This window comes from Protomyctophum bolini (assembly GCF_963924005.1).
Source record: "Protomyctophum bolini genome assembly, chromosome: 15".
In the NCBI taxonomy this organism is placed as follows: Eukaryota; Metazoa; Chordata; class Actinopteri; order Myctophiformes; family Myctophidae; genus Protomyctophum; species Protomyctophum bolini.
In genome coordinates this window covers 17,895,118-17,914,373 of record NC_137876.1, presented here as the reverse complement: position 1 = coordinate 17,914,373, position 19,256 = coordinate 17,895,118, and the positions used below count along the sequence as shown (strand labels likewise).

At 43.1% G+C, this 19,256-nt stretch overlaps 1 protein-coding gene across 6 annotated transcripts; it reads right to left on the bottom strand.

Annotated features, from left to right (window-relative positions):
• Positions 1–462: 462 nt before the first annotated feature.
• On the bottom strand, positions 463–18,183 carry LOC308329291 (histone deacetylase 1). Of its 6 annotated transcripts, XM_080783530.1 has the most exons (17): positions 18,081–18,183; positions 15,493–15,605; positions 14,746–14,863; positions 14,030–14,104; positions 12,141–12,279; positions 9,750–9,891; positions 9,032–9,124; positions 7,858–7,966; positions 5,330–5,470; positions 4,660–4,768; positions 3,823–3,953; positions 2,914–3,096; positions 2,600–2,651; positions 2,288–2,316; positions 2,218–2,248; positions 1,146–2,168; positions 463–892 (listed from the first exon to the last, which is right to left on the bottom strand). In XM_080783530.1, the coding sequence occupies exons 1-14, from the start codon at positions 18,133–18,135 to the stop codon at positions 2,289–2,291; spliced, it is 1,488 nt and encodes a 495-aa protein (XP_080639656.1). In that variant the 5' UTR covers positions 18,136–18,183; the 3' UTR covers positions 463–892; positions 1,146–2,168; positions 2,218–2,248; position 2,288. The 6 variants fall into 6 exon arrangements, with proteins under 6 accessions (XP_080639656.1, XP_080639652.1, XP_080639653.1 ...); XM_080783526.1 differs by having other exon boundaries at positions 2,218–2,316; XM_080783527.1 differs by having other exon boundaries at positions 1,146–2,202; positions 2,236–2,316.
• Between the last annotated feature and the right edge of the window lie 1,073 nt (positions 18,184–19,256).

Here is a 19,256-nt window from a genome sequence, read left to right as displayed (position 1 = left end):
TTCAGGGCTGGGAGCCAGGCTGTGCTCCAGTGGCACCATAGGTAAACACTGTGCAGTTATGTTATCGCAGCTTTGGAAAAGTCAGAAGTTGAAATGCTGTTTTTGTTCAAAATACTGCAAAACATCTTACTTGTCATGTATCACTTGATGTGTCCAGATACGGAAGTCTAGGTGGAGCTACAGGTGGAGAATCAATTTATGTAACCATGTATCACTATTTTAAGGGTAAAAAAAGGCATTTTCCATTTAAAGCATAACCGAGAACCAGCCCAGCTGATGGCTGCTCAGGTGGCTTTTTGACTATGGACTAATATTACACTTAAATGTACTTGTATGTTTGTGACTAGTAAGCGGGAACAAAAGTCGCAACAGTTTTTAATGTTTCTTTTTTTATTTGAGGTTGAAAAGTGTGGTCAATACAATACAGACTGATATGTCACACGTTTTTTTTTTAATGAAATTTGCAAGCACTGTGGTGGAATAACTTTCCTCCCGTTGCAGAATAAAAACAATATGTACAAACATTGAATGAATTGTGGCAGTTTTGTCTGCTTCCCATTTTACCGGGGAAGACAACAATGTACCGAACATTAAAGCGACAATTATTTCAGTGAATAATAACGTTTTAACTAGGGTTGTCCCGATCCGAACACGTGACCGGAAATCGGGGGCCGATATCTATCGTCCCGATATTAATATTGGACTGGATATTGTCTTTGATTTTGGATATTGTACTATTGTGATATGGCATAAATGTGTTCTAATATATATTATCGTATCGGGGCGGGGGGGGAAATCTGTATCAGCAGATACTCAAAATCAAATGATCAGAATCGGATTGGGAGCAACCCTAGTTTTAACTCGTCTGTATGGTACAGTATGTTAACCCATTCTGAACGGGAACCCCTTTTGGTGTTAGCATCATCTTATGCTTTAGCTATTGAAAAATAGCAGATCTACAAGCTCATAGCGCACCACCGAGTGGCGCGCTACGAGCTTGTAGGTCTGCTATTCTTTTTTTAATCGAAGAACGACTGACATTTTTAGAATCTGATCTCAGGTCAGAATGGGTTCATCAGACCAGTGTGTGTCCTAGTGGAAACCTCGTATGAATCTGATCTCAGGTCAGAATGGGTTAACAGAACGTCTTCAGTGGTTGGAGGTGATCGTTCTACTTTTCTAGTGAGAAACATCGGTCCTGTTAATTTCCCCCAAGCTCAAAAACGCCTTTTCATTGTAAGCTTGTAGGTCGGCTATTTTCGCAGAATGTTTGCCCCCCCACAGAGTGTGGGGACACTCGGGGGTTCCTGTGGTTAAACGTATGGAATTTTATGTCTCGACTGCAATGGAATCTAATCCCAGCAGCAAAGAATTCCCACTGATGTCAGTCAGGAAGTGTTTTGTGATGGTCCAAGGCTAAGCCTGTCACAATGATTGCATGAACAATCGTCTAATCGCAATGTTTAATTTGAGATAATTATTTTGGGCATAACCGTTTTCCATGTTGAAAGATTGATGCAGAAATAGCAGATCTGCTATTTCAAGCTTTACAACATCTCACTTTGTGACATGTTGTAAGCTTGTAGAGCAGCTAATTTTTCGCTATTTAAGGTTTTTTTTATCAAAGTATAAAATTATTAAATATGCCAATTATTTATTTGTATATTCAAATAATCATATCTGACCTGTGCAATTCATACGTTCCAATGTTAAATGGCAAAAACACAATTTAACGTTTTACAATTACGTTTTTCCCAAAAAAGGCACAGGACTGAAATATACAAAACAAAAACAATCCATGATTTAAATAAATTAAATCCAAAAGACGTATAAAAGGATAACGTAAAATATGCTATAGAGGCCAAAGACTACTACACTTTTTTCTAGGAAAAGCAGATTTCATAACATAGAAAGATTCAGAACAAACGATCTGACAAAGCATACAAAAAAACCAAAAAAAGAATACGTATAAAATATCCCATTTTTACTTTCATGGACAGGAATATTTGTGAAAGGGCGTCCTAGAAAATAGGTGGGGCTCCCACTGTGGGAGGGTCGAGTCCGTTTTTTTAAAATGTACAGTCCTTCAAGGGTTTTCACCGCAGCACCAGCCTGGGAGAGAGAGATGAGTGACCTTTGTGAGCATGTGGTGCTCCAGACAGGGGGGGGGGCCTCACAGCGTCATGAAGGGGTCCGGGAAGGAGGGGGGCCTCACGGCGTCATGAAGGGGTCCGGGAAGGAGGGGGGCCTCACGGCGTCATGAAGGGGTCCGGGAAGGAGGGGGTGCCTCATGGCGTCTTGGACTCCTCTTTAGGCCTAGAAGATCCACAACAGCCTATGTTAACCTTATGCACTTTATGTCTAAACTCCTTAAAAAAAAAAAGATATATATAGAACTGATGACAACATTCATGTCAAACATGTCTATGGAGCCATCTATGAAAGTGATTTGGCACAAGCAATCTGGAAACCCATCAGCCCAAAAAAAAAAAAAGGAGAAACGGCGCCCTCTGCTGTAGCCCAGCTCAGAATCTGTTGTTGAGACTATTGTAAGCTTAATTATAGATCAACTATTTCCGCTCAAATAAGGTTCTCTTACTTGGCTGTGTCCATTTTCTCTTCCTCTGGTACCTTCTCCTCTTCTTTCACTTCTGTGGTGGGGAGGAAAAGGTTACATGTCACTCCAAATACTACCGAGATCGACAATATTTGACATAAAATATTTTATTTGTGGTGTGGACATGATTTTCAAACATTAATTCGAAACATTTCCTGACAACATTCCTCGTGTTATTTATGCTAGTAACAGAGTAGAAATGTGACACATTGCCCCTTTTTTTTTTACTAATGACAATTCCAATCGAAGGTTAAAACAACGACAACATCACAGAGACTAAATGAACGGTCCCGTACCTTTCTTCTCCTCCTGAGCTTTCTTCTCCTTCTCCTTCTCCTTCTCTTCTCCCTCCTTCTCTCCTTCCGTCTTGGTTCGTTTGGCTTTCTTGTAACTGGCGGCGTTCCTGCGTCCTCCCTCGCCCTCGTCTTCCGAGTCGGAGAACTCCTCTTCGCACGCTATCCTCTTGTCATGGGCGCGGACTGTACAGTACAGGACAGGACAGGGGTGAATTATGCCATCTGCTCTGCCATATTCGTTACTTTTACTTTATATGTTTATGTGGACAGGACAATGCACATGAATGGACGTCACATGGACGTAAATACACAGTTGCACAGTTGCTAATTTTCATCCACAGTCCTCACAGGAAACACAAAACGGAAAAACAGACAGTCAAACAGTGGAATACATTTACATGACATTACATATAGGGAACACAGCATGATGTGCAATGTCTAATTCAGTGGCTTTCGACCCTTTTCATAATATCAAGGTCCATTACTTATTCGGCGTCTGAGCCACCTTTGGATGAGATTTCGGACCCAAGACCTTTTCGTTGTCGTTGGATACGATATTGCGATTTTGTTCACAATTCCATGCTAGAAAGGGTCCATTTGGTTTCATTTTACACTCCATCCAACATATACACATGTCTTCTGAATCATGACTGTTTTCTAGAAAAACCTGTTTCTATATCTGTTGTTTTAAAACTATTTCAGGACCCCCAAAAATTATATGTAATTGCTCGCCGACCCCCATCTGAAAATATGTTGTTCCAGGGATCCCCCCCCCCCCCCCCCCAGAAGCAAAGACTTGAGTCAAAAACGTTCGCTCTGAGAGAATATAATATATATATTAAAAGATTTCTAAAAGATTAAAAAATTAATAAAAAAACAACGCAGATAGTACAAACGTGGGCGTCTTACTGGAGATGCGTTTGTTGGGGTCCTCCTCCTCTTCATCGCCACTGTCCTCCCGCACCGCGTCCTCCGGGATGGCCTGCATCTGGACCCCCGGGGCGTGGGGAAGCATGCGCAGGTTCTCAAACAGACGCTGCCTGTGTGTGTGTGTGAGACGTCACAACGCCGCATTTAATTCATTGTATTATTTGACAGGGACAATGCTCATTGATCAACGTCAGTCAGTTTTCACAGTCTTGGGCCAGAGGTTCAGGTTTATTTGTCACGTGTATAGATACAGAGTATAAATACAATGACATTTATTTAGCTCAGAGCACTCACAGTCTTAGAAGACATAAACAAACATCTATAGTGCAAGAAAAAGACAGTATATCGTATATATGTGATGTATGCCATGCTTTTGTTTTTGCTTAAATGTAAGTCGCTCTGGATCAAGAGCGTCTGCTAAATGCCTAAATTTGTAAAATTGTAATTCCGATCATTTGAAAATGACGCGATCGGCCCCCCGCAGCGGCGCATGAGGCACCTCAGCTGAATAAAACGTAGGTTTTTATATCTGGTTCACACCGTGCACTAACGTGCACTGACGGGCAGCACTGAGATGAAGAGCAGAGTGAAGGGCTACACACACACACACACACACACCGTCTGCGAACGCCGCGCGTCAAAACAAGCCGCCTCCGTTATTTCCAATTAACCCGTCGCACACCGGTGGCGGCGTCCGACGCGCGCTCACGCCTCGCCTGACGCTCCGATACGCCACTGGTCTTATTTTGCCCGCGCGGCAACGCCTGTGGCGCGTCGCTGCGCACCAACCGGTGTGTGTTCGGGCTTCATACTCACTTGATCTTCTCCAGGTAGTCGTTGGTGTTCTGGTTGGTCATGTTGGACGGGCTGATGTGAAGCTTGAAGTCCGGCCCAAAGTACTCAAAGTAGTCGTTGTACGGCAGCTCTGTGGGAGTGGTGGACAAACGGATGCTCTCATTCACTTTGCAGTCTGCCTATAACTGCACCTTGCCTTATATTGCCATCATTCATGGTCTAAATTCATCTCAGATCAATCAAATATCAACTGATTAATAAGACTTATGGCAATAATGGTTAAAGAAGCACAGAATGAAATGGTGGTAAATGCTCATCATCAAGATATCTGACCCCAAACAAACAGACTTCTTGACATTTCTTAATGATCCATCAGTTTCCTTTTTATAATGTGACAAGTTATAAATACAACACAGCTCTTATTAGAAATGATTGCATGTCATTACTAAACCGATTACTTGAATGGCTTCACCGCCACGTTGCAGATATCACAGTCAAACTCAGTTGATTTCATGTGACTTCACTGTACTAGAATGATATAATGGGCAAAGGTCGCCGGGGATCGGGACTCGAACCAGCGACACACTGCCAGGCTGGGTTACCAGCTTGGACCGCTCGGCCAGCCCAGGCCTTTAATGGATTATTAATCATTATGAATAAGTGACGGTAACAAGCTGCTCTGAGGACTCACCGTTGGGGATGGAGCTGTCCAGGGCTACGGCCGTCTCGTACGTCCAGCAGCGAGCCACGTTGCGGATGGTGTAGCCTCCTCCGCCCAGCATCAACAGCGGCAGGTTGAAGCTCTTCATGTACTCCACACACTTAGCATGACCTGGGCGGAGCAAGAACAACACTGGCTTCAGCCGTCCGTCGAGGGGACCAGAGTGAGTGGGCTCCAGTCTATAAGGCCTCGCTCAGACCTATAAGACGAGTCCTGTGTGTCATGGCCGACCTCAGTGCATTTCCCATGGGAGTCACGTGGTCTGAAGACACAACCTTGGGAGGGCAGAAGACAGCCACGCGCAACAAGGTTGCGTTATGAAACCCATGATGTGACTCCCATTGGAAATGCGTTGAGGCGGCCGTGACACACAGAAGACACAGGACACGTGTCGTACGTGTGAGTGAGGCCTAAATCAGCTGTCCATCGGGGACCAGTGGGGTCCAGTCTAAATCTAAATAAAGTGGAGCCTCCTCGCCACTTCCGTTTCGACTTTACAGCCGCGCAACATTTATCCAAATATAAATGGAAAAAACATCTAAGCATAAATAGCTTGTTGCTTAGCAGAAAAGGAAATAAAAGAATGATCTCTAAAGATATTTTAAAAATATATCTTCGCGTACGGAAATGGCAGCTTCCGTCACTCAGCTCACGGGGGCTGTAGTTCCAGACTCATTCGGAGATTGTGGAATAGTTCAGTCAGACAACTCACGAATAGATTAAACAATATTTATTGCAGCATGAGTAACAAGTGTGCATATGATATTTGACTTGGCGTTCGGCTCTGCTGGAATTCTCCCTGCTCGGCATGATTAGCAACAACATAAAACATAAGAGCAGGGAGATAGATATACAATAACCCCCCCGTGGGGAGCATAGATAGCAGAGCCCACCGGTGGTGCTGGGGTGGTGGTGGGAGAAAACATCACATGCAGCTGGAAACCATGAGCAGAGGAAGGCAGGAAGAGCATGGAGACTAGTGAGCTTAAGTAGCCTGCCCAGTTAGTCAGCTGACTGCCGCATCGGCGAATGACGTGTGAGACTTGTACACACGTATACTCCCACATAGTAATGCAGCATGTTAACCCCTTGAGCATAGCATGGGCCTTTGAGCATGGCAAGAACTTCCCTTGAGGTTGACTGACTGAACTGACTCCGCAAGCTGCGTTTGATTTGTCTGGCTACGCGAGACTAATCGGGGACCAGTTTGGGCTCCAGTCTAAATCAGGGATTCTCAAACTCCAGGTACCCCTTGGAGGGGAGCCACCTTTCCAAGACCCGCTTCTCACACTCGCAAAACACTGATAAGCATTAAGTTACAACCACCATGTGTACAACTATTTGGAACTATTTGTATTGAAAACCCTTCAATCAAAATCATTCAGATCAATTTCATAGCCATTATACAGAAACCACTACTATAATATGAAATGAATCACGTGCCAAATGTTTTTATTTTATTTTTTTTAATTGCTTGTGTGCAAAACTTGACAGCACACTTTTAAATTAGATAGGCTAAACATCATCATACTAAAATTCAGCGAATGTCTGAATGTCTGTCTGTCTGTCTGAATGTCCCTGACAGCGCTTTATCTCAACATTGGCTGGCCCAATCACTCCCACTTTTCACACAGGCATGGACCATAATTATATGGAGGTCTTAATGGAGCCCTTTTTCCAATTTGACACATTAATTATTTATAAAGAATTTATTAGTGGATTAAAAAATGCAAAAATGGGTATTGTACTGTCAATATGACATGAATATGAATGCAAAGTAGCGGTCCATGTGTGGACAGGCTACCTGTCGCCGTTGTGCATGGTGAGATGTGTGCAAACCGTGTAGTTTATCAGGAGAAGAATACCAAAGGATGCAAGATTTATTACTGAATTAAAAACGCACCGGGCGCAGTACCCCCCCACGGCCACAAGAGGGGGGCAAATATCTCACAACGGGTAAGGGCTAGTAATTATAATGATGTAATGATGAGAAAGACAAAATAATCTGAATTAGTCTGCCATTTGAAGTTGCAATGCCGTTATACTCCAGAATGCCACAGGCTGTTCATGTCGTAAACACACTTTACACCTTCTAAATTGCCAGGACACACGTGAAAGCCGTGTCCACACACACACACATCCTGTCGGCCGTTTTACACGGCTGTTAACTTTAAAACCATTAACTATACAACTAATGGCCCGGACGGTTAGCTCAACCGTCTGAGCCAGCCTGACTGCGGCGTGACGCGGGTACGACTCCCGGTCCCGACGGCCTTTGCCACGTGTCTTCCCCCCATCTCTCCCCTCATTTCCTGTCAGTCTACTTTCAACCTATCAATAAAAAGCCCCAAGAAACTAACAACTACAACTAATAATAACAAGTTCACCACCTGCAACCCTACCACAGCATCCCTACTCAAGAGGGGGGAACGTTTGCCAAAACAAATAGCCGATCTACAAGCTCACAATAGAAGGGGGGGGGGGGGGGGAAGCTGTACCTTTAATGGTGAGGTTGAAGCATCCCAGGCGGTCTCCTGACAACGAGTCGGCTCCACACTGGAGAACCACAGCACTGGGTTGGTACATCTCCATCACCTTGGCCATGATCTACAGCAGCCACACCAAACACCAAACGGCTGTTCACAATGTCTGGACTCGTGTCTGGATCTGATGCCTACACATTTGCCGTCGTCATGTGCCAAAAAATAGCTAACCTATTAAGCCGTGAGCTTATAGATCGGGTATTTACACGTCGTTTGGGAGACAAATCCCGTCCTAAAAGGGGTTATTTTGTCTAGCATGCGTGTGGATCCAGAAAAGTAATTGTTACCCAAATTGACACTCATTAGCCCGCGGACCCCCATTAGAATATATATGCTAAGGAACCCCCATAAGAGAAGATTTTTTTTACGGCTTCAGCAGTGATTTTCAACCATTTTCATTTCAAGTATTTTTAATCTGTGTTTGACCATTTTGGCAGCTCTGAAATTCTCTCTTCCTTCCTTCCTTGACTTCCTTATTGACATCCCATTGTACCGCCTCCAGCCCCCGACACTGGCTAGTTGCGACAGAGCAGATCAGAGGCAGGAACGTAGGTACGCGCAGCTCGCCATGTGTCGGGGCGGTACAATAGGATGACAATAAGGAAGTCAAGGAAGGAAGGAAGAGAGAATTTCAGAGCTGCCAAAACGGTCAAACACAGATTAAAAATACTCAACGGCTTCTGCGGAAAATTCTCAGCCGTTTCCGTTGTCTCCTATAGCTCTTAAATGCTTAATTTGGACCATCTGACCCCCCGTCAGGAAACCGCAGCGCCGACGTTTACAATGGTATGTTCGTCCGTATAACATGTAGCGCTAGCTACCTGCTACGGGACCCTATCTGGGTAGTCAAAGATAGTCCAAAATGTCAGAATCTTTGCGTACCGTTGGGTTCCGAGCGGGGCTAGGACCCCAATGTATGTTGTAAAATCAATGTTAATTTAACTCTGAGAGTGTACAAATGGAACCAAATGGAACCGTTAAGAGTTCATTTGGTTCCATTTTTGCACTCTTGAGTCACAGACCCATACAGGTCCATTTGGTTCCTAATTATCATGTAGATGGGGACCCCCTGGAACTCTCTCTCTCTCTCTCCCACTCTGGGAACCACAGTGTTCCATGATGTACTCACAGGCTTGAATATGGCTTCGTAAGACTCGTCGTCGATGCCGTCTCTCAGCGGGTAGTTGACGGCGTAGTATTTACCCTTCCCTGCACCGATGTCCTGCAGGAGACAAGCTCTCTGTCAAGCACACTACTGGAACTCAACATTCAACACACGTGTGTGTGTGTGTGTGTGTGTGTGACTGTGTGTGTGTGTGTGTGTGTGTGTGTCTTGTGTGTGTGTGTGTGAGGTGTCGTGAGGTTCCCAACCTTTTCAGGCAAATAATCATTATTTGAAATGGGGAACCGCACCAGCACTTGGAATTGTAGGAGTTGAGGCATTCAATTTAGTATAACTCGGTTTCCAAAGTATTGTGAAAATAGCAGATCTACAAGCCTTCCTTAAAACCCATTCTGGGCGGGAACCCCTTTTGGTGTCTTACCCCCTCAGGCCGGGAATACAAAAAATTGATGATGCTGCTATATAAATATTTGAAGTTTTTCCAGAAAACTTAGGTCAGGTTTTAGAAGGCGTTTTTTAGAATCGGCCTTAGGCCTAAATGGGTTAAATTATCATAAAAAAAAAGGAGAGGGAGGAAGGAGCACATCTGTTTGAACCCAGTACTAAAAATCTACATACAACAAGGTTCTCTTTGGGACAACTGGCCCCAGACAGTCCACCACCGGTCCCCGCACCGGTTGAGAACCACCGTCATAAGAGGGTTTTCTAAAACGACGAGGCTTACCCTCAGGTCTCCCGTGCCGGGGAAGTACTCTCCGTACTTGTGGAAGGACACGGTCATCACGCGGTCCGTGGTGTAGAAGGCCTCCTCCACGCCGTCACCATGGTGGATGTCTATGTCGATGTACAGGACCCTCTGGTGGTACCTGGAGCCATGGGACACGACAGTTAATACTTTTTATGATTAGCATTGGTTAGCATTGCTGCCTTAAAGGACCACTTCACCACTTTTCAACCTATCTTCATATTATAGGTCCTCACTAATATTCATGAAAAAATGGCATGATTTTTTTTCTACTCAGTCTGTGTCTCATAGGACGGCTGTGGGCAGTTTAGAAACCGTCTTCCAGTGACATCATCATTAGGCTGATTTATTTTTAAACAATATTTATTTACAAAAATATTTAGATTTTCATTATCGTGAGAACGATGGCTTCCATTTTCGCATTGCAACTTTTCAGGACTAGAAAGCCTGCAGGTTTTATTAGCTTGTATTCCCCATCGATGATGTCACTGGAAGACGGTTTCTGAACTGCCCACAGCCCTCCTATGAGACACAGACCGAGTAGGAAAAAAAATCACAATTTCTTCATGATTATTAGTGAGGACCTATTATATGAACATATGTTGAAAAGTGGTGAAGTGGTCCTTTAACCCAATGGTTAAAACATTAGACATAGTGACTTGTTTAAGCAATTGCAACGACTTAATGACACTAAAACGACTTTCTGATGGAATAAAAACATTCTTTAACGTTCCAACTGTGTTAATGTGGCTAAAAACGAAAACCACCAAAAAAAAGAAATAAATTGTATTTTCAACTATATAACTGTATATCAACTCTGCCGACTTGTGGTTGAAAATACTGGCACTGGTCACATATTACCACCACTATGTCGATGCACAAGACACATATATACTAGCCAACAGCGCCACCCCGTGGTCGCATCCTGTCAATCCAGTTGACGTTTCATACCCATTTGGCTCCTACAGGCATGTTCTCCCTGTCCTGCTGGCCTGCCCTCCCGCCATGTCCAGTCTTCAGCAATCAATAGTAAGTAATAGTGAACGAAGCTCAAATCGCACGTCACAAACAATGTTCCATAGCGAGGCTGCACTATTTTTTTCCCCTTCTTTTTTTAACCTTTATTTAACCAGTAAAATCACACTGAGACTGCGTCTCTTTTACAAGTGGGAACTGGCCAAGAGGCAGAAATAAAAGTTACACTTCAATACCACATCATCAAAGTTACATTTTGAACCAGCAAATACAACATCCATAATACACCTTAAAATACCTATGCATAAATACAAAAGTCACCTGTCCTACTTTTTTTTATTTTTAGTAGCAGGGCAAAATACACCATATAGGCCTACACAAATATACACAATCTCCACGATTTTAGCCGATATATTAGATATATAGGCATAAACATAGGCTAGTACATATCCAGACATGTGCAAGTGTTGGATTGTACATCAAAGATGATCCTTTTGAAAGTTCTCAAGGGAACTTTCAAAGCCAGTTTTAGTCTGGACTGTAGGTCATTCCACGACCAAGGGCCAAAGAAGGCCAGACATTTTTTGCCCCCCTCAGATTTGAATGCTGGTACTACACACCGCAGCCAAGCATTTGACCTGAGGTTTAGACCGTTTTGGACCAGATCGAATTTGGATATAATATAAGACGGCAAGTCACCCAGAATGGCTTTATAAATGAAAATATGCCAATGTTGAAGCCTGCGAGCTGCCAATGAGAACCAACCGACTGCAACTATACAGGCTGGCTGCTTGTTGGCGTGTCCAGCAGAAAAGTGCTTCACAAGAACAACTGACCGTAATAAGTTAATGGCAAGGTGGTAACTATAGTGCAATTTCCCATTGACAGCCCGTACAGCCAAACAGAAAAGTCCCATCTGATTGTATTAAACAACGTCAAACTCACCAACATTGCAGCTGTACGAAAAGCTTGAATTATCCTCTATCCATCTGCAAAGTGTTTGTTTCATGAAAGTCCACTGTAGACATGCTATGAGGCATGAGCTACTTTCTGTCCTTGCAGGTAAATTATCTTTAGTTTGGATGTGTTCGTTGGATATATCATATCACTCAACGTCCCTGCGTACCACCTCTCTTGAATTTTTGCACATAATGCAGGAGGTAGTTATGACGTTGCTTTACTGAAAACGAGAGCTTCCAATGGCAAGATGGCCGCGGTACAAAGTTAAACACACACACACACACACACACACACACACAAACACACCTTTTTTAGAGGTAAAACATGTGCTCTCGAGTCCCAACGGAGGGAGAAATGGCATGAGAGCATCCATGCAATTCAAGGCACTGACAACATAGCAGGGTGGCTGTGATCAGTCTTTCATTTCATACTCACTTCAGTAACTCTAGAATAGCGAGGACGATGTCATTGACGTAGCAAAAACCCGAGGCCTCAGACTTCTTGGCGTGATGCAGTCCTCCGGCCCAGTTGATGGCGATGTCGGTCTGTTGTTTGTTGAGCTTAACTGCGCCGGCTAGAACACAGTGACGACCAAACAATGAACAATTTTTTTATTATATACCATATTTAATAAATACCCTTTTTTTCTAATATTTTTGACACGCATAGTGCATCACTTCGTGCCACGCTATGAGCTTGTAGATCTGCTATTTTAGAGAAATCATGAACGTTTTCATTTAAAGTGTGCACGTCTTTGAATATAAACTCGGCAACAGAAAGTTCAGAAACTTAACTTTGGTCCATTATTTCTCCACTTTAATAATATCAATTTGTATTGTATTTTTTATAATTTCAATCATTGATTAATCATCTTTACAACGAGGTATGGATTGTGAGGATCGGGCGTTCGTGGAATGAGCAACACAGCTAAGGGGCGATTCATTCATACTCCTATTTTACCGCTGTAGTGCCGAAATGATTTCGGCTCGTCAGACTTTTTCAGTAGCACCGAAGAGACGACTTTAGGACGGTACCCCCCCCCCCCAAACCTCAAATTACGTAGTATGAATCGTGCCTAAGAGTGTGGGTAGCGCCTCCAAAGAATTTGCCAAAATGGCAAGTGGTTGGAATTCAACCCTTTGCTATGAGTTGCTTAGTGATTGCACTCTCCCACAGTAATAAAGGAAAAAAAACACATATTGGCCATTTTTACACTTCATTAGCTTTTCACTTTCCATACGCAGCCACAACAACTTGGCATCAGGATCATCACAGAGTACGTAACCTCCAGCATTTTGGAGTGGAAATCTATAATTTCCATTGGTTCAATATTTTTTGAGAGGCGCTAGCCCCTCCTATATATAGCTATAGTGTAGATTTGTGTCCTAACACAAACATTAAATGCCATTGACAATGAATGGAGAATTGATGTCATATGTGGATGAGCAAATCGGCCATTTTGTCCTACACAAAATGTAATTCCCATTGACAATGAATGGATGAAAGAGGAAAAAAATCTAAAACCTCAAAAATGGAGTTAGGTGGTTTCTTCCGGACGGCAACGAATTTAGATTCACTGCCTGAAAACCCGGAAATAGAAAACCTTTCCATTTCTACCCCAAGGCTTTGAAACGCTGCACAAATACAGACGAAGCAAGCGAAGCACCACGCGGCCCAGTCACCGATTCACGGAGTGGGTTCATAGAGACAGAACGGGTTGACTGAAGCCAGTCACTGTCGACCCGCTCGCATCCTCATGGGACGTATGGATGGGTTAAAGTGGTCAGGAGGTGCACGCCCATACTGGGTTAATTCAACGGGTGCTCGAAACAAAAAAGAACAGACTGCAAAAGGAAGAATAAGGGCCGATTCATACTCCTATTTTAGAGGCGAATAAGAGTCGGTTCGGCGCTGTAGAGCCTACAATTTGACGTCATTTGAGGTTCGGGGGGGCCGGCGGTATACCGTCCTAAAGTCGCCTCTTCGGTGCTACTGAAAATTTCTGACGAGCCGAAATCATTTCGGCACTACAGCGCCGAAACAGCTGTAAAATAGGAGTATGAATCGGCCCTAAGTCTGTGGCCTTCGTCAGGTATTTTGACGAGGGCCACAGAGGCCGAAACGTTGTGTTTTGTTTTTTTACCCCACCTTGGTAAATAAAGTTTTTGGGGAGCTTTCAAAACGATGTGCAGACTTATTCTTCCTTTTGCACTGACGTATGGATGGGTGTCGGGGATGACCGGTGCAAACAAATACGATGTTTCCGATTATGATTCTTCCGGGGGCAAATATGTCAGGGTATAGAACGCATCAAGACAACTCACCCACAGAGCCCCCGGTTGAGAGCTGGCAGAACTCGAACAGGCCATCAAACACGGGACAATCCTCCCCCACGTTAACTGTGGAGAAACGGATAATATGCAAATAAGACACTTAAAGTGATTTTCTTTGGTTAAAATTAAATTGTTAAAAAGCTCTATTTTTTTTTTTTACTCATTGCTATTTGCTATTTGTTTGTTGCAGTAACAGTAGTCTCCATGTCTCTCCAGCTTTTTATTAAACAGAAAATGCAAAAAATAAATATAAATGCATTGTGGTTATATATATATATATATATATATATATATATTGTTTTTTTTATTATTATCTTATTTGACTGTTTCACCTGAAGGTTTCAAAATAAAGATAATCAAATCAAATCAAATTTTATCCAATTAGGATAGAGATAATACAGTCATTGCACAGATTGTTAGTTACTGTATGTGAGGACAGAAATAAATGAGCAGAGAAAATTGGAACTGGAACACTATAAAAAATTAAGCTCATAAATATCTCTCTCCTGGTTGTCTGAATTATTTTTTATAGTATTAGTATTAATATTAGTATTATTATTATTTTTTAGTATTAGTCATCATAGCTTACTTTTTAAATTAGTTTTTATTTAAGATTTTGTCGCCGAAACATTTTTCGTCATAGTTTTAGTGGACAAACTCTATGATCACTATTACCACAGCCTCAGTCTCCCTCTGGCCAAACTTACATCTCTGCATCTGTTTGCTGTACTCGGACATGTTGTCTGGCCGGATGGAACGCAGGAACTTGATGTAGTCGTCACTGTGGTATTTGGTCATCTCCTCCCCGTTAGCCTTGTGGGGTCGCTGCAACAGACACGCAAAATCAGTGCTTCTCAAACTTTTTCATGTCAAGGCCCCCAGTTTGACATGCAATTAGGCTACGGACCCCCATGGTATTTCTATCTCTGGGACCCCAATTTATATTGTAAAATCAACGTTGATTTAACGCTGAGAGTGTACAAATAACCTAATGGGTCTGAGTTACAGACCCATAATAAGGGTCCATTTGGTTCCCAGCTATCATTTAGCTGGGGAGTCGGGACCCCCTGAGAACCACAGCGCTAAATAAATAAATAGCCGACTAACTCTACAGTTGATTTAGTCGGCTAAAACGTATTTTGGCGGGCCTTAATGCCGTCATAATACGTTAACAACATAACGAGTTGTGAACTCGTAGATCGGCTATTTTCAGTGTGCAAGTATAAAATGACTTGTGTCTTACTTATACTGGATCTTTTGTCCACTAGTCCCTTGCAATCATTTTAGTCTAGCTTTTTGATGAAATTATCAATATATTTTGCCTTAGTTTCAGTCATGATAGCTTAGTTTTCATGTAGTTTCCGTGTAGTAAAAAGGGTAGTCGACGACTAACATTTTTCGTCACAGTATTAGTCGACAAAATCAACAGTGCATGAAAGCAGAGGTATACGTACATAGATCTCCATCTTTCTGTAGAGGCCATAGTTGAGCAACAGGTTGTGGGTCATGCGGATGCGATGGGGCTTCATGGGGTGACCCTGGCCGTAGTAATAATTCCCGACATCGCCTAAGACAGAGGCAAAGACCAAAACGTCAAAGGATTTAAAAACTTGAAACACGCAAACAAATAACATCACCTGAGACAGAAGCAAAGACCAAAACGTCAAAGGATTTAAAAACTTGAAACACGCAAACAAATAACATCACCTGAGACAGAAGCAAATACCAAAACGTCAAAGGATTTAAAAAACTTGAAACACAGACACGAACAACGTTGAATTAAAAAAAAAAAAAAATTTATTTGTGTATAAGGCTTTTTTGTGTTTAGAAGTAGAACACCTCGGTTCGGATTCCAACCAGGGCCAGAGTTGGTTGCAGAAGAACCGCAGTCAAAATAAACTGAGTGACGACATTTTAGTTACCCAATCAGATTAGATTGTCAGTGATTTATTTTTATACATGTTTGTTTTTATATTTTAAATTTATTTTAGGGGGCGTTTGTGTTATCCTTTTAGCATTACCTTTGACTGTAACTCCTGTACTGTTTATAATCATGTTAATAAAACGGGTGTGCGCTGTTTGTTCAATAAAAGTGGTCAAACAATCTTCTTTTATTTTTTATATTTTTTATCCCACGATTTTGTAACCCATTTTTCACCCCTGTGTCAATCATCTACTGTGATCCTGGGCTCTACACACCCTCCACCAACCTAGTCCCCATATATGGGGGGACAAGGGGAGAGCAACGGACTTGAACTCATGCTTCCTTCATGCCTGAGTGTCCAAGTTGCTCCTTTACACCTGACAGGGGGGAGTTTCCCTGGTTGGACGTAGCGCGTGGAAGGAACACGTTATTCCAACCAGTTCACTTTCCCCTCCATCAGGCGCCCCGGCTGGCCAGGGGGAGGCAGTTTAGAGACCAGGATTACTGCATGTTTTTTGTGAGGGTACCTACCCTAGGGGACACGGGGAGAACATGCAAACTCCACACAGACAAACAATCTTCTGACTAATTTGTATTCAGTACTTTTTGTGTGTTCATTTTTGTTTTAATTCGAGCACCAACTAATGTCCATATAAGGATATAAATGTACACGACTCTACAGTGTACAGTGCACCTGCTGCTATGCTCATTGCTCACGCACCCTTCTGTACTGTAGGCCTCTCAGGTTTATGTGGGGGAAAAAAAAATAATAATAATAATAATAATAATAATTTCCATCTCTTTCTTGCTCTCTTTTCCCCCTTCTTCTTCCCTTTCTTTTCTATGGAAAGAAAACGATACGATGGGAATTAACAAACCACGCTAAAACAAATTTCACCCACTAGTTTTAGCTGTAAATATTTGTGATGTGACAACTGATTCTGTAGTACCTGTAACCTCGCTGTCTCCATTTCTATTCTGATTGGTTGGTTGATTGAATGCTTTTACTGTAACAGCACAGGAAGGTCCTACAGTTCAATACAACAGTTGTATTGAACTGTAGGACTTTCCTGTGCTGTTCATTGTGAATAGTCCAGTATTAAGACAGGCCAACTTCACTTTATGCACAATGTGCACTTTATGCACGATGTCACAACATTGTATTCCATGACATTTTGTCAGTTATATTCTGTCTGATCTCAATACAGACCTTGTTGTGATTAAACACCAAGAAAGGCTAGGAGGAGTTCTCCTTTACTCGCTATCCGGATAGGCAAACATCTCATTTCTCTGTTGGGTCTCGATGCTCAATTAAGGTTTAAGAACCAACCACTGGTCTACATGCACCAGGTCCAGGTCTCCAGGACCAGACAGACAGGCAGTGCCTGATGGCAACAAGAGACCTGCATTCTGCGCATATCTATTTCTCTTTAGGGACATTTTAAAGCCCAATTAATAGGCGTCGCGTGCCGACAATAAATGAGCTGCAAGAGACACGTAACGGAACGGTCCGGATCTAATAAACAATCAATCAATGCTGCTATAGCTAGATCTGCCCCAGCCGCTAGTCGGCAAACGCCGCCGTCGCACGGCACAAGTGAAGCTTTTTAACCAACCATACTTTGTACGCGTGCGCGCGCGTGTGTGTGCGCGCGCGCGCGTGTGTGTCAATAAGGTTGTCCCACATAACAGTCTCCTTTGTTATCTCTCTCTCTCTCGCTCTCCTCTGTGTGTGGGGGGGTTAATTAAATTAAATAATATAATAATTAAACTACCTCAAACGTTAACGATGTGTTATTCTGAACATTTCATATAAAAAAGAGCAAACGAAAAGCTCCAAAGATGACCCTAAAAAAAAAACGCTGGATCATGGATTCTTCTTCCAATCCAATCAGACAGTGATGGTGAGAGATGATCAGTCAGCCAGTCAGCTATAGCTTTAGCTCACTGGAGGCTAGGAGGGAAGTGAACGGAACACACACACACACACACACACATCCCAGGAAACCTGCATGCAGCGACATTTCTCCCAGAGCAGGTCAATAAAACCGCGAAAGGGTTCCCGGAGAGGGTCCGGGGAGTCCCGCTTCTCTGCGGACCACAATAACGTACACTCACCATCGTAATAGTAGCAAACTTTTTTCTTTGTTCCTTGAGAAGAAGTCAGCGCCATTTTAGTTCCTCTTTCCGCGCTGTGTGTGTGCGTGTGGCGTGTGTGCTGTGTGTGTGTGTGTGTGTGTGGGGGGGGGGGGGGGGGGGGGGGGGGGGAGATCTGGAGGAGAGGAGACGCGCCAACTAGCGCTGGAACCTGATACTTTGTGGCGCGTTTGGGCGCAGCGCGGCGCTTTGATCCAAGACTGACTGCAGTGCTGACTGAAGTGTCATGTCACCACCCACGCACGCCGTTACCACCACCACGGTCCAAACGACAAACAAAGGTACGGTATGTATATTATGTGCTAGGGGGTACGGTGGGGTAGGCCTACTCGACCGTTACACTGGCTCTAGTCTCCCAAGACAGACTAGTGTTGACTCACGTCAAACTAATTCAAGGAAAAGAGGGCGCTGTTTATTTTTAGACGATGGGTTCTCAGATTGTTCAGGCTGTGACATGACAATATATCTTATTACCGGTACTTCCCAGGTGAAAAAGTAATGCATTTTAATATATTAAAAATATACTTTTAGTACGTTTATTATACTGAAGGTATACTTTTGTACTAAAAGTATTTTGGTATACTTTTGTCAAAGCATGCTAATGCTATGTGCTGTACTTTTATTTGTAATTAAAATTGTATTATTTTCGGGGGGTGGGGGGAAGTACATTCAAATATATTTATAATATGTTTTAACATATCTTTAGTGCAACTAAGTATACAACTTTCATTTATTTTTTTATATTTCATTTATATAATAAATGTACTATACTTTAGTATATTTCTTTTTCACCTGCTGGGTTATTACCAGTAATACGCCCTCGAGTGACCGCTCGCGTGCAAGCATGCTGCCTGGGTCTGACGGGCCGGCAGACTGCTGGCATGGGGGATCAGATCAACATAATGGAATGAATTCTGTACTGGCCATATGGAGCGTGTCTTGATAGTGTACACAGGTTCTGATGAGGTCAGATCAACATATGGAATGTCGATCAGAACAGGAGGTCAGCTCCAGATCTAAGGGTGGCAGCGGGGGCAGTGTCTTGGGTTTGATGAGGCCCCCAGGGTTTGATGAGGGCCCAAGTAGGGCCGGGCCTTAAAGGAGAATTCCATGCTTTTTTACCTTTGTTACCTTTCT